The sequence below is a fragment of the Vulpes lagopus genome, chromosome 24 (assembly GCF_018345385.1).
Source record: "Vulpes lagopus strain Blue_001 chromosome 24, ASM1834538v1, whole genome shotgun sequence".
Classification (NCBI taxonomy): domain Eukaryota; kingdom Metazoa; phylum Chordata; class Mammalia; order Carnivora; family Canidae; genus Vulpes; species Vulpes lagopus.
Window position 1 is genome coordinate 54088609 of NC_054847.1, and position 14826 is coordinate 54103434.

The following is a 14826-nucleotide window of genomic DNA, read 5'->3' on the forward strand; positions in this document are numbered from 1 at the left end:
GTGTAACTTTTTAAAAGTAGGATGATTTCCAGAGTGTCTGTACCATTCTGCATTCTCACCAGCAATGCATGCTGGAGTCAGTATTTCCACATCCTTACCAACGTTTGGGTTACCAGCATTTTTTTTATCACAGTCTTTTTTTTTTTTTTTTAAGATTTAATTCAGAGAGTGTGCACAAGTGCACGAGAGCACACCCATACACAAGCAGAAGGAGTGGCAGAGGGAGAAGGAAAGAATCTCTGCTCCTTGTTCAACACAGAGCCCCACTTGGGCCAACATGGCTGATCCCAAGACCCTGTGATCATGACCTGAGCCTAAATCAAGAGCTAGATGCTTAACCGACTGACCCACCCAGGCACCCCATCACAGCTCTTCTAGGAGGTTTGTAGTGGTGACACCAGGCATCTTTCCATGTTTATTTGCTATTCACATATCTTTCTGGAAGAAATGCCTATTCAAGTCTTTTGCCTATTTTCTATTTGGGTTGTTTTCTTATTATTGAATTCAGACAATTCTTTATATATTCTAGATAGAAGTCTTTGATTAGATATGAGATTAGAAAAAATTATCTGCCAGTCAGTGGCTTGTCATTTCATTCTTTTAAAGAACAAATATTTTTCATTTTTATGAAGCCCAATTTATCCATTTCTTCTCAGGGAGACCACATTTGCACTACCATGCCTAAGAACTCTGCCCAAGTCTCTTTAAAATCCTTTACATTTTATATTTACATCTATGATCTATATTTAGTTTTTTTTTCATCAAGTGTGAAGTTTAGGTCAGGATTTTTCAACTACTGATGTCCAATTGATCCTGATCCATTTGTTGAAAAGTCTGTCCTTCCTCCATCAAATTGCTTGTGTCTAAAACCAGTCAGAAGTATTTGCATGGGTCTATCTCTTAGTTTTCTGCTCTGTTCCAGCAATCTATGCATATGTCTCTCTACCAGGACCAACTTTTCTTGATTGTTATAGCCATAGCCTAAGTTTTAAATCAGGTGTTGTAATTAGTCATGAAAAGATTTGTACAAGAAAGTGATGTGTTCTGACTTATATTTTATTTTAAAGATTTTTATTTATTTGAGAGAGAGTGCATGAGGTGAGGGAGAGGCAGGGAGAGACAGAAAAGCAGGCTTCCCTGCTGAGCGGGGAGCCTGATGTAGGACTTGATCCCAGGACCCCAGAATCATGACCTGAGCCAAAGGCAGATACTCAATCATCTGAGACACCCAGGCACTGCTGACTTACATTTTACTTTGTTTGTTTATTTATTTTCTGACTTACACTTTAAAAGGTCACTCTATGATAGTGAGAGTATGCTGTCCCAGGCAAGGGACACTAAGCATGGACCAATGGTGCTCAGACTAGAGAGACAGCAGGGAGAAGTCGGAAAAATTAGTCAGAATCTGACTATATTATAAAAATAGAGAACACAAAATGTCTTACTGGATTCATGTGTGGTGTGAGGTAAGAGAAGGGTCAGATAGGACCTCAAGGTTCTTGACCTGAGCCAATGGACAGAACTATCATCAACCGAAGTGTCACAATGGGGCCAGATTTACAAGGGAAGGTCAGTTCATTTTTTAATATATTAGGTGTAAGGGGCCTAGTAGACATTGGAGCAGAGACATGAAGCAGACTGTGCACACAATAAGCCCAAGGCTAGGGAAAAAGTCTTTTTGCCCTGGAGATAACACTTCAGAAGCTGCCAGCACATTTAAAGTCATGACACTAAATGAGATGGCCAATGGAAAGGGCAAAATGCTGGCCTGGAGGGCACTCCCATCCTGAGGTCAGAAGGGAGACAGAGAGCAGACCAGGGAGGCAAGAGGAAAACCAGGAGAGAAGAGCACTGGCAGCAACATGCAAACAGCATCTCTGAGAGGGGAACGTCTGGTCACGGAGTGCAGGTAAGTCAGGCAGAGGAGAGCTGTGAACAGACCAGCAGCATCACTGGAGACCTCAGCAGGAACAGTGTTGGTAAATTGTTTTAAGAGAACAGTGAAGGCAAATTGAAGACAACAGGCTCAAAAACCTTCTCAGAGGGTTTTACTGTCCAGGGAGCAGAAAACAAGGAGCCCCAGGAAGGGGAAGTAAAGAGAGGCTGTGTGTGAGTGTGTTTTAGGACAGCAGCAATAGAGCATGCTTGAACACCAGGAGAACCACCCAGTGGGGTGAGAGGAGGAGAAGCCTGTTTATGCAGAGGAGCATCAGGGAGCTGAAGAAGGGGCTGTGGGCAGGCAGGGTCCTTGGCTGTTGGCAGATTATACAGGAAACCTCAGCCTCTGACTCTCCATGTTCTTCTCCTTACTTCCCAGGAGCCCTGTTGGTATCACTCTTACGCATTCCACACTCTGGGGCTATGCCATCATCTGAGCTGTCCCAGTAATGTCTCACCAGTTTCTACGTTGTTAAATCTCTGGGACAGAATCCAAGCAAACATCTATGAACCAAGAAAGGATCATGTCATGACAAAACCAGTAGGTATCACTGGTGTGGAAAGAGAAAAAAAGAGAGAGAGAGAGAGAGAGAGTACAGAGGATGTATCTGTGTCCCTCCATCAGAAGCTCTCCTCCTCCACCCACGAGCACTATATGCCAGGATATGGAGCAGTGAGTAAGACGGACAGGGGCCCGGCTGTCTGGTGGGGACGGCTGCAAGCCAGCAAACAAGGAACAGAGTGAAGTATTAACAGAGAAGCAAATCAGTATGATGGGACTGAAGATTCCCAGTCCTGGGAAAACATACTGACATGTGACCTCACGAGCACAGTGATCAAGGGAATATACATCACACAGAGGGGGAACAAGTACAAAGGTTTATGGCAGAAACAAGCCTGACTTGTCTGAGAAACAGAGAGGGCCTGAGCGAGGGGTGGAGGGCAGGGGGATATAGTATTACTAGCTGAGGTAGGGGCCAGATCAGGCAGATCTTATTAAACCAGGACACAGAGATGGGATTTTTATTATCAATGCAACAGAAAGCCATTGAAAAGAATTAAGCAGAGAAATGGCAATCTGTTTCCACAAGACAAAGTTTTTCAGTTTCGGTTTTCTTCTAGAAGTTACATTCTCTAATACAATAACATACACTCCCCAAACTGAAAACCCAAAGCAACCACAATTTGGTGGAACCAGTGAAATCCTGAAGACTGGGTGAGGATGTGCTCTGAGGAACACAGGACAAGGAAGAGTCTGGCCGATAACTGTAAGCAACGATAGTACGACAACAGAAGGGAAGGATCAAGAAGGGAGAGACCTTATGGGGGGGGGGGGAGGGCCAACACCAAGAATCCCGAGCCCGCAACATTAAGTGGAATGGTGACACGGGTAGACAAGGTAGGGCAGGGGATTGCCTACAGTCCCCAGGATAAGGACCCGCAAAGGGGCAGGCAGGGATTAGCTGAACCCATGCAGGGATTTTATCAGAGCAGTAACCTCATCAGATTTCCATTCAGAACAAGTCCTCCCAGGACACTTAAGAAGCCTTTCCAAAACAACATTTAACTCTTCAGGCATGCCTAACATATATATAAACAACCTCTTCCTTAAACAAAAAGACACTGATTCTTAAGACCATCCAGGTGCTACTTGTGTTAGAAAAAGAGTCCTTGAAGCCTCCACCAAGACCCTCTACCTGTAGAAACCTCCTGTGAGAAGCTAACGAGCTAGTACCTTCACCTTCTAAAAAGCAACATAGTAAAATGACAATAGATGGGGGGAGGGGCACATTTTTGCCCCTTGACCTCCCAAGAGTTATCTTATTGTTCAAATATTACCATTCCCAACTTCCCTTTGCTTTATCTCTGGTTCCTGCAATGATCTCCAGACATGGGATGGAAATCCCAAAGTAAGTAATAGTAACTAGGTACTAAATGGATGGCTCCTGTCTTCTAAAGCTCTCCTCCTAGTTATCTCAGGTCTCTTGCCCTCCTTATGGAGTTAGCTGAGTAAGATGGGCTGCAGAGTCCTGCAACCTAGACTTAAATCCTGGTTTTGTCCTTAATGGCCGTGGACTGGAACAAGTCACTGACTTCCCCAGCCACATGTCTCTTACCTTTAAGGAGAATACCACCACCAACCTGGGAGAATCATTCTGAAGATTAAAAGTACAAATGTGAAGGAGGGCTTTGTGCACAAAAAGCATTCAGCATACTATCTAGCACATACTCCATGCCAATCAACGTACAAGGAGAGTCCCCTGTTATTACTTTTACCATTAGCCTACTGGGGATCTCTCCTGAGGGAGGAAGTGCACGTGACATTTAGTTAACACTTTCTGAAGACGGAAAGAGGAGAAAGCAAGCTGGGTATATTTTGGGTCCTGGCTAATTTTTAACACAGCTGTGCAAAACTCAGGGAACATCCTGCCCATGATAAGCAAGAGCACGCACTGCAAGAAACAGGTGGAAAATAACACACTCTAGTTTTCACTGCCAAAGAGCAACAGCCTGCCACCCTTAGAAAGCCAGTACAAAAGACCCTTGACTGAGCCTGGGCCGTTCATGCCACCTCCTTCTCTCACATTCACTCAGCATCCTGCTCCTTCCCAGCAGCAATGCTGGGTCAGTGCAATCCTTCTGGACGTGGTGACCTCAGGAATCTGAGTAGAGAAACAAGTCTGTGCATGCAAGAACATGACTTACACTGTCATCCACGAGATGTCAGCTCCCACTAACCACAGATCACTTACCAACAGGCTGCTCAGACCAAATTCTACTCACCCAGAGTGAACTGAGTTCCACATCTTCAATTCAGTTTCCTGGTCCCCACATAGGACTTAGTCTAAGACACCAGCAGTCAGTTAGTAAATATGCACACGCAACAGGTGTTCCCAAGAAAACCAAGTTGAAGGGTAACAAGGAAAAGCAGCACAGAAGGGTAGTGAGCCACTGAGATTTACATCCTTATTATTCCGCTATCTCAGGCCACTTTCCTGAGTGCTCCAAACTGGCTAGCGCTGGTAATTTTACAATAAACAAGGTGTTACGGTACAGGTGCATTTTTAAGAAAATGTATATGCTACAGGAGAAAAAAAAAGTTTCCGTACATTGCCCCTGAGAAAAATACACGCCCAAATAATTCAGGAAAAGAGAAATCAACTAAGTTTCTCAATTATTAAAACAAAACCCTGGGGAAAGTCAAGTCCACCTCCGTGTAAGCCCTGGTTGTGGCCACCAGTAGTATAATCACCTTGGACACTTTGGGAGTGAAAGGCATGTAACTTTTCACCTAGCAGTCACACTTACAAAGATTTACCTAAGGAGACAATCACAGGTGGCAAACTGAACAATGAGAGAGGATTTGGTTACATTTATGATGACACATCTACATAACAAGGAAGATGTTAAGCCTCAATAACCATGATTTACCGGAAACAGACTGGTGCCCTCCACATATAGGGTAATAAGCACAGATTATAAAACAGCATGCAGAGTATTTTCTCATTTATGTAAAACAAACCCATGTGCATAAAGCTATCAGGGGAGAATGTGCATCAAGACATTCATGGTGGTCACTTCAGGCAGTGGAACTCTGGTCAGTTTTGATTTTTCCCTTTTTTCTCATGTATTCTTGTCCCCCAAAACTATAAAGTTATATTATTAAAAGTGTCAGAAAAAGATGATACTCATCATGCACAGCACATATTCCTCAAAAATTGTATTTCAAGGGAATATTTGCATTTTGAAACTTTTTTGCTTTTAACATTGTAATTGGTATGTGTTCCTACTAAATAAATATGAAACCTTCCACACAATATTTTAATATATAAGAAAGCTTCATCTTAATCAAAATTTGTATACACTTTTCCAAGTGTTTTCACAATATTCTAATGTTCACAAACCTGATACAGGAGACAGAATATTCCCCACTTAAGAATGAAGAAAAAGGGGGATCCCTGGGTGGCGCAGCGGTTTGGCGCCTGCCTTTGGCCCAGGGCGCGATCCTGGAGACCCGGGATCGAATCCCACGTCGGGCTCCCGGTGCATGGAGCCTGCTTGTTCCTCTGCCTGTGTCTCTGCCTCTCTCTCTCTCTCTCTCTCTATGTCTATCATAAATAAATAAATAAATATTTAAAAAAAAAAAAAAAGAATGAAGAAAAAGATTTAGAAAATTTCCCTGAGTCATCTCAAAATAGGTCTAAGATGAGACCTAGTTTTCTTAACTCCCCTCCAACACTTCTCCTCAAACATCTAGTGGGGGACCTGGGTTGCTTAAACTCCATTATATTAAAAGGTACCCATTGCAGGGCACCTGGGTGGCTCATTCTGTAAAGCATTCAACTTTTGATTTCCACTCAGGTCAGGATCTCAGGGTCATGGGATGGAAACCACCACCACCACCCCTCACTGGGCTCTGTGCTCAGCAGAATCTGCTTATCCCTCTCCCTCTGTTTCTCTCACAGCTTGGGCACACATGTGCATGTGCGTGCTCTCTCTCAAATAAATAAATAAAATCTTAAAAAATAATAGGTACCCATTACTTGTGTTCTATGGATCTGGAGGAGTTTTGGAATGACAGACAGCTGCATTCAGTAGAAACGAGCATTATTTACTCCTCGATTTAGCCATGCTGCCCTGTATAATCTATTCTCGCTTTCTTTGGAATTTCCATCCATCTTAAACAAAAAGCAAAAGTTTATCTCAAGTGTTTTTTGTTAAGTTTTTACTGTTCAAAACAAAGTAGCTCACAAGCACTCCTGAAACCTCTTCTCAAAAGTAGCAAGAAGTTACCAAGGGAAAAAAATTGCAGGAATATAAAAGAGGCCTTTGCCCACGGGCTCACATTCCCCAAGTAGCCTTGTGGCTCTGCCACTTGTTGCCAAGGACCCCTTTACATTTTCCTCATATGGATTTCATATTTTCTAAGTTTTATTTACCAAACTATATAAGTGAAATAGTAACATTCCCATTTTATATTAATCAAAGACATATTTGCAACCACATCTCTTTAGGAGTATCAGATTCAGAGTATTATCAAACTTCCTTGAAAAAACTCAAAGGCATTTATGATTTTAACCCTAAATATGTCACCCTATATCAGGGTAAAGATATACTGTCCTCTTTCAGAATTAAGAGCATGAGTTTCAAGCACCCACACACTCTTCCTGAGTCCAGGGGAACTGAGTCTCCCAGAATTGGAACCACTGTTTTCTGCAGAAAACCACTGTTTTCTGCAAAGCAGGCAGCCATGTTCAAGGAAAATAAGAAAAAGTAAGTCCCTCTATCAAAACTACTAGCGTTTGTAAAGTAGCGTTAACTAGCGTTTGTAAAGTAGAACGCTATTAAAGAATATCCACAATACAGATACACAACATCAGAATCCCAGGATGACCATAAAATGTTCTACAAAAAACAAGTTCTCATTTTCTTCCTGCAAAGGAGGGAGCAACCTGACACAAAAGCATTCTCTTCTACCACATTTTTTAAGGAAGATACCAATTTCATAAATTAAACATCTATTGACCAGAATTGAAAGCAGGTTAATATAACTTCATCAATCTAAGATGTGTTCTTCTCACCTCCCACAGCTCTTAAAAACTGAATACACACTTCTGCCCAAATCACAGAGAGAGAAAAGAAAACCGTTTTTTTCTCCCAGGCCCAAATGCCTACGTTCTCCTTTCAAATAACTGTTCTTCAAAGTTCTATAATCATTAGCCCTGCTAATAATCACCTAAGACAAAACCCAACTTCACAAATATAAATTAAAAAACTAGAACTCAGGACTGAAAAACAAAAACCTCATCCAAAATTCACAGGCAACAAAGCTCATAATGCTGCAGGTCAACATTAGATAGTAACTAAACACCTGCAGTACTTAGCCCACCATTAATAATGAGCCAGCCTGCCCTCTCAGGTGTCTACCTTCCTCTTGAACAACAAACCAGTTTTCTAAGGCCATTATTTCAAGAGATAGAGCTTGTTGCACAACTTAGAAACTTCACCTGTCTCTTGACTGGAAGGAAATAATTTTTATAATCCTTTCTCATTTCAACATCACTTGCCTGATTTACACCTTTACCTAAAATCTCCTATTAACACTCAGCTACATAGGATACTACAGAAAACAAGCCACCAGCCTACCCTGCCCCAAATTAGAAAACAGAAGTTTATATTTACCCATGCACAGTCCATATGTCTGGTAGTGTGTTATGTGGTATAAAAACTTTAATTTTTGTAACAATCCTGTCAAGTAAACACTATTAACATCCTCTCATTTTATCTTCAAACAAGGTATCTGAGGCATAGAGTGTAGGTAGTAGACAAATACCCTCTTCCATCACAGGATATTTTCTCAACATCAATACGAACATGCATATAAATGTATGATATTCTTATAGGAGAAAATACTCAGCCATGAACAGTCTTGTTGTCCATACGAACGGGTAAATTCATAGTAGAAAGAAACCCAGAATGTAGTAGGAGAGCCCATAAAGTTCAAAGATTCAAAGTTCACTTTAGAAGAGGGAAGCCTTCCATTCCAAAAGAAAAAAGAAAAATCTTTCAAACCTAGGTAAATTAGGGAAAGCAGAACATTCTTTAGTTAACATACAAAAGCTTCATGAAATCCTGCAGTTTTTTTTTTAAAGATTTATTTATTTATTTATGATAGACAGAGAGAGAGAGAGAGGCAGAGACACAGGAGGAGGGAGAAGCAGGCTCCATGCCAGGAGTCTGATGTGGGACTCGATCCTGGGACTCCAGGATTGTGCCCTGGGCCAAAGGCAGGTGCTAAACCGCTGAGCCACCCAGGGATCCCCAAAATCCTGCAGTTTTTAAAATGATGGAAGAAAGGGGCAAGACAGGAAGGAAGATACAGATCTCTTGGACTCCTTTCTCTGTCTCTAAAGAAGGTATGAGATAAACAGCATTGGCCAAACAAAGTAATGCAAATAAGAGGGATCCAGAAGAATGACACCTGGCAGAGTGTCCTGCAGAAGCTGATGGGATGTGTGTTTAAGATGCAGGAAGCCATAGGCAGGGATCCTAGGAGGGGGTATCACCCTGGAAATGCCCAGCATCCTGCCAGTGGGTCCAACTTCAAAATGTCAGTCACCTTGCTCTTCTACCTTAATCAAGATCCCACTCTGTGCACCTGGGTTGTCCTTTCCATCCCACCACTGGGGACTTCAGGTGATCTTTACAGAGCGGAGGCCTGAGGCCTCACACTGCCCTCCAGAGTCTGCTCCCAACTGAGTTAGATGCAGCAGACCCAAGCACTGCACTCTCTCCTGTCCTATTTCTGCTTCTTCCAATGGAAGGTTTTGGGAACAGAAATCATGTGTCTTCCTCTTGGGTTGTAGTCTACTGAGGGAGACATACCCAATGGAGTACATAAGATACGGAACTTACTGATCAAAGTAAGGATCAAAAGAAAGGGCATAACTCCTAGAAGGCTGAATACACAGCCTTCTGTGCCCCAAACTCAAATCACAGGAGGCTACCACAGGGAGCATCTCACCAAGTACCAATTAGAAAAGGAAACAGAACTACTATAAACTTTTGACTTATTTCACTATAGTTTTAGTTATCTCACTACATTATCAAACATTAGTGACAAACTCATTTCACCGATTATCTAACAGATTCTCCTGAAGCTACTTCCATACAGAATACTGAAAACAATACGATAAAGGAATTGGTTGTCAGCTAATTTATCCAACAGCTTGTTCACATATCTTACAATTTCACTCACAAAAATTCTGTGCAATTCCCTCTTTCCTGCCTCATAAGAATGAAGAGTGGTTTAAAATTTAGCAATCTTCTCTTTATTATCTCCTTCTGAGAAATTTACCCTTAAAAGTTATGCAAAATACATTTTTAGGACAGTGATTCTCTACTAGGAGTGATTTTTGGCCACTTGGCAGTATCTGGAGACATTCTGGCTGTCACAATTGGGGAGTGAGTGGTGACATCTGGTGGGGAAAAGGCCAGGCAAGCTGCCTGTAAAACACAATATACAAAACAAAACCCACAAAGAAAGAAAAAAGAAAAAATAGTTCACAAAAATATCCTTTTATTTTTTTCATAAATGCTGTTCTTTTTTACAGATAGAAACAAAGAAAGCACACACTGAGTCTTAAAGTTCTAGAATTACACATACGGAGAGAGAGGGAGAAGGAACTGGTTGAAAGTAGATCTTTGGCATCAACTAGCCCTGATATTACCAGGCAGGGTTGCTAACTCCACCCTCTCTAATGCCGGTGGCTCAGAAGGGACAGATCAGGTGTGCCTCCTTACTATAAACCATTCCTAAATCAGAACACTATTTTATCTTCTGGCACACCACCAAATGACAACTTAGGAGTAAAATATCTTATTTAACATCAGCTTCAACTTTTAAAAAAAGAGTTAAAAAATCAATCAATAAATTCTCTACAAAAGTCCCTTGATGTACATTTTTATTCAGCTAAGACAGGCCTCTATTTTCATTTCTCCTTCAACTATGTAAAAAAATTCCCATCACTAAACATTCTTATTTGTCTGGGAGGTGGGTAAGTGCTACATTCAGATTTCTCACTCACACTCAGTGATAAAACAAATCCAGAGGTAGCGAAGAAAAGCCCCTTAGGATGTGTTGCAAAAATTATATCCTAATGCAAAGAATCTTATCAAGGAATGTGTTCCTTTAAGTGAAGCAAAGTGATTTCACAACTCCCAAAGGTAGGGTCCAGCGCCCCCCGCAGCCTCAGGGCCTATATTCCGCCTTCCTCAGAGCTTCACCCGCGGCGGGGCTGATTCCTGGCCTCCAGAGTCGGCGCTGTGAAGTCCCCATTGGATGCTGTTAACAATCACGGCGCTCCTTCCAGACAGGGCGCGCGTCCAAGTTGGGGGTGGGCCTGTGGACCACACCCCGACCTCCGAGCTCAGGGTTCTCTCAGGGAGGACCCCCCATTCAGAGGGTGGTCTCCCCCGCAGGAACGGAAGCGGGCCTATCCCGGGCTTCCAGGGAGCCCCCTTATGCAAATTCCGGACGGGATCTTTCAAAATCCTTCCGCAGCGCCAGACGCGGCTGTGCTTCCCACCAAGTGCCCGGCGCCGCCGTCCTGCACGCCCGGAGGTGCGGGCCCGTCGCGGGCTGCTCCGGGCTCGCCTAGTAGCCCCCGCTCCCGAGCGTGCAGCACAGCGCGCAAAGCTGGGCGCGTGCACCGGCCCGTGTGAGTGCAGGGGCGCCCCGGGGCCGGCGGCGCACGTACACACACACACCCAGGACCGTCTCGGGCAGAGCTGGGTGCAGGGGCGCTCCGAGGGCTGGAGGCGCACCTACGCACACACCAGGAAGGCGCTCGGGGGCAGAGCCGGGGGCGCACGCACCGGGAAGCACATCCCACCCTGCGCGCACGTCAGCCCCACGGCGCTGTGGACGACAGACAGCTCGCGTTTCTCCAACTCACCTCCTCCAAAAACTTGGTCAAATCGTACACCTTGTGGTGCAGGATCAACCAGGTGCTCTTGCTGTGGTTGTGCTTCTGGATCTCTTCCAGGGTGTAGTACTTGACGGTCTGGTCCGACTGCTCGGCCATTTCGGAAAGCGGCGGGCCTCAGGCCGTGCAGACAGCAGCCGAGCCGGGCGGAGCTGAGCGCGTCTCAGCGAGCTCGACCCGGGACATTCCCCGCGCCCCAGCCCCGAGCGGACAGCAGGGCGGCCCGCGCCACGGAGGGGGCGGTGGCTCACGGCCCCCGGTGACTGGACAGAACCCGTGTCAGTCAGGGGGCCCGCCCTCGGCCGACAGCCTCCGCCAATCTCAGCGCGCCCCCGCCCAGCGCGCGGGTGCCGACTGGCTGCAAGAAGTGCCCTTCAGGGGCGGGGCGGGAGCGCGGAGGGCGTGGCGAGCCGGGGAGGGGGCGGGGCTTCGCTCGCGTCTGCGCAGAAGGCGCGGGGCGGCGGGGCGGCGGGGCGGCGGGGCGGCGGGGCGGCGGGGCGGCGGGGCGGCGGGGCGGCGGGGCGGCGGGGCGGCGGGGCGGCGGGGCGGCGGGGCGGCTCCTTCGCGGTGATTTCGCGGTCAGGTCAGACACGCCAGCCCGGGATATCACTGCGTAAGTCACTGTGCCACGAGTCTGTTAATATCAAACTGTTAACGTGACGGGACAGCCCTGCTTCGGAGAAACAGTGTGCCTTCAGGGAAAAGACCCAGGGAAGGCCTGGTTCTGTACAAAGCAGAAGCCTAAGGATTCCTGACGCTCTGCGGACACTGCCCGGCGAATACGGTCTCGTCTCCGCAGTGTGATGTTGACATAAATCCTAAAGACCAACAGCACTTGGGCTCCGAACAGCAACTGCTCAGCGAGCACTCAGGAAGACTTGCAAATGTTTGAGGAAAAAAGGGGGAAATCCCAGCACATTATCCAGTCACCTGTTAAGGCCCTTTTCAGCAATGGTAGTGAATGCCAGAAGGACCTACACAACAGGGTACAGGGAAGGCCATCCTCCTAGAGACTCAACACAGCTCCCCCACATCAGGAGCCTCCGTAAAGGTTCGTTCCCCACACCTGACCTCCTCCATAGGAATGCATGCCCATGGGGAAGAAAGATTTTCCCAAGCATTCCAACAGCCCTTACATATGATTGGATACACTGCTTTTCAAATACCGAAACAGCCTTGCATCTGAGTACAGCCCACCTGTTTATTGCTAAATTATATTTTGTTAGACTTTTATGGGGAATACTTGTGTGCAGTTTTCTTTCATGCATGGTATTTGCTGGCTTCTTAGAATGAGTTGGAAAGTATTCCCTTTTTTCTACTTTTCTGGAAGAGATTGTATAGAATTGGTTTTATTCTCTAGAGGTAGAACTGATAGACTTATCCAGTGAAACCATATGGGCTTGCACATTTCTTTTTCAGGTTTTAAACCGTGAAATTTAATTTCCATGACACTATCAAATTACTGGTTTCACATCGGCTGAGTCACGGTGCTATATACTTTTGGAGGAATTTATCCATTTCATCTAAATTGTCAAATCTATGTGTGATGTCATTCATAATACTCCCTTATTATCCTTTTGATGTTTGCAGGGTTTATAATGATATCCTCAGTTTAATTCCTGATACTAATAATTTGTGACTTCTCTCATTTTTTTGTTGTCAGCCTTGCTGGAGGTTTCTCAGTTTTACTGATCTTTTCAAAAAGCCAACTTTCCAACTCTTTGATTTTCTTTTTTTTTTTTTTTCAATTTCATTAATTTCTGTGTAATTTTTGTATAAGTTCTTTCTGTGTGCTTTACATTTATTTTTTTCTTTTTTCTAGTTGCTCCAGGCAGGACTTTAAATTACTGATTTGATCCTCTTTTCAAATGTTTGTATTTAGTGTTATAATTTTCCCATACATTTTAAAAATAGTAAACCAGATTATACTTCTTCCCTAAACAGTTCTCAACTGCTGAATCTTCTCAAGACTTCTAGCAGTTGAGCAATGAGTCTCTCGAGGTCATGGGTACAGTACATCTATAACCACATCAATACCATTCTAGATTTCAGTCCCAGTTCCAACTCCAGATGTGGTTAAAAACAAAACTTTGGCACTAGTGACCTGAATCTCACCCCTGGTTTAATGACTTATCAGATGCATAACTATGAACTAGTCAATTGCCTGTTCTAGGCCACTACTTATAAAATGCTTAGCACAAGGTCTGGAACAGAGACAGCATCAATAGATTTTAGTTAGTGCAGTTATTATTATTCACCAAGGCCTCCTTGTTCTAAAACACAGAAATGAGGAAACATCCTATCTGGTAAGTGCTCTAAGGCAATCTGTAGTAAATCTAAGCAAATTTGGAAACCTACAAATTAAAGAACACAAATATTTACAAACTCCTCCTGACCTCCCCTCCAGAAAAGACATTTTTATAAACATTTAGAAAGCCAACTACACTCCTAAAATTCCTCAGGTAAAAAATATATTGTAAAAACTGCTCAGTTTCTTTTCCACTATAAGGCAAAAGTAAGCAAACATAATTATATTTTTTATTCATTTTCTAATTCTATCATTTGTGCACAAGATGTATTTGGACAGCCTTTTCCTGCCCATTGATAGTTATATTTGCCATAGTATGGGTATAACCACAGAGAACTGGCTCCCTCAAACAAATGGGCACTTCTACAAAGATGGGACTCTCAATTCAAATATCTACACAGATAATTTGCATTATATCCAGGTCTTTTAAATACTGTATTAGCATAGGTCAACTTTTTCCTTCAAAAAAACCTTAATCTATCATCTATATAGTCTACTTGGTTGATCTCTAAATAATTTCCTATTAGCAATAATTTCCAAGATTTTCTAAATGTTTTACATATTTATTCATCTTCAAATAAAGCATGTTTGGCTTGAGGTTATTTTTATCCATGTATAACACCAAACGTCAGTTGAGAATCTCTGGTCAATGGACTGCAGAAGCAGAAATGAGTAGAGAACAATGGGTACACTCTGACCACAAAGCTCACACAAAGTCTTAAAGTTCATCGCTAAGGTAGGGCAGTTTTCCTCACTAACTTCAAACAATGACAAATTAATTATATATCTTTTTGTAAATACATCCTGATGCACATTTTCCTTATATGTCCATCTTTAGGAACAGGTAAATAAGGAGAATGTTTGATAGTAGACATGGCTGCATTATTTATTTTTTTAAAAATCTTCTTGTCTCCAGCACAAGTAAATAGAACAAGATCAAAATAGTATATATAAAGAAAAGTCTAGATATCCTAATTAACTTTGTAAAGCATTCCAGACAGTTCTATGAAATAGCTGCTGGTGTAGTTCCCAAGTCAGAAGCTTGGAGATCATCCAAGTCATCCTCAAAATTGATTCCATCACCAAGTCCCA

General features: G+C 43.6%; 1 protein-coding gene across 2 annotated transcripts in view; it reads right to left on the minus strand.

The window, feature by feature from the left end:
- LOC121481868 (cytochrome b5) overlaps positions 1–11646 on the minus strand; it is a 37548-nt gene extending 25902 nt beyond the window's left edge. The window contains exon 1 of one of the 2 annotated variants that reach the window (XM_041739466.1): positions 11397–11646. In XM_041739466.1, coding sequence (XP_041595400.1) covers positions 11397–11525 — 129 coding nt within the window. In that variant the 5' untranslated portion in view covers positions 11526–11646. Of the gene's footprint in view, positions 1–4055; positions 4221–11396 lie in introns of those variants that run through there. The other variant, XM_041739467.1, reaches the window with a different exon arrangement.
- Positions 11647–14826: the final 3180 nt, after the last annotated feature.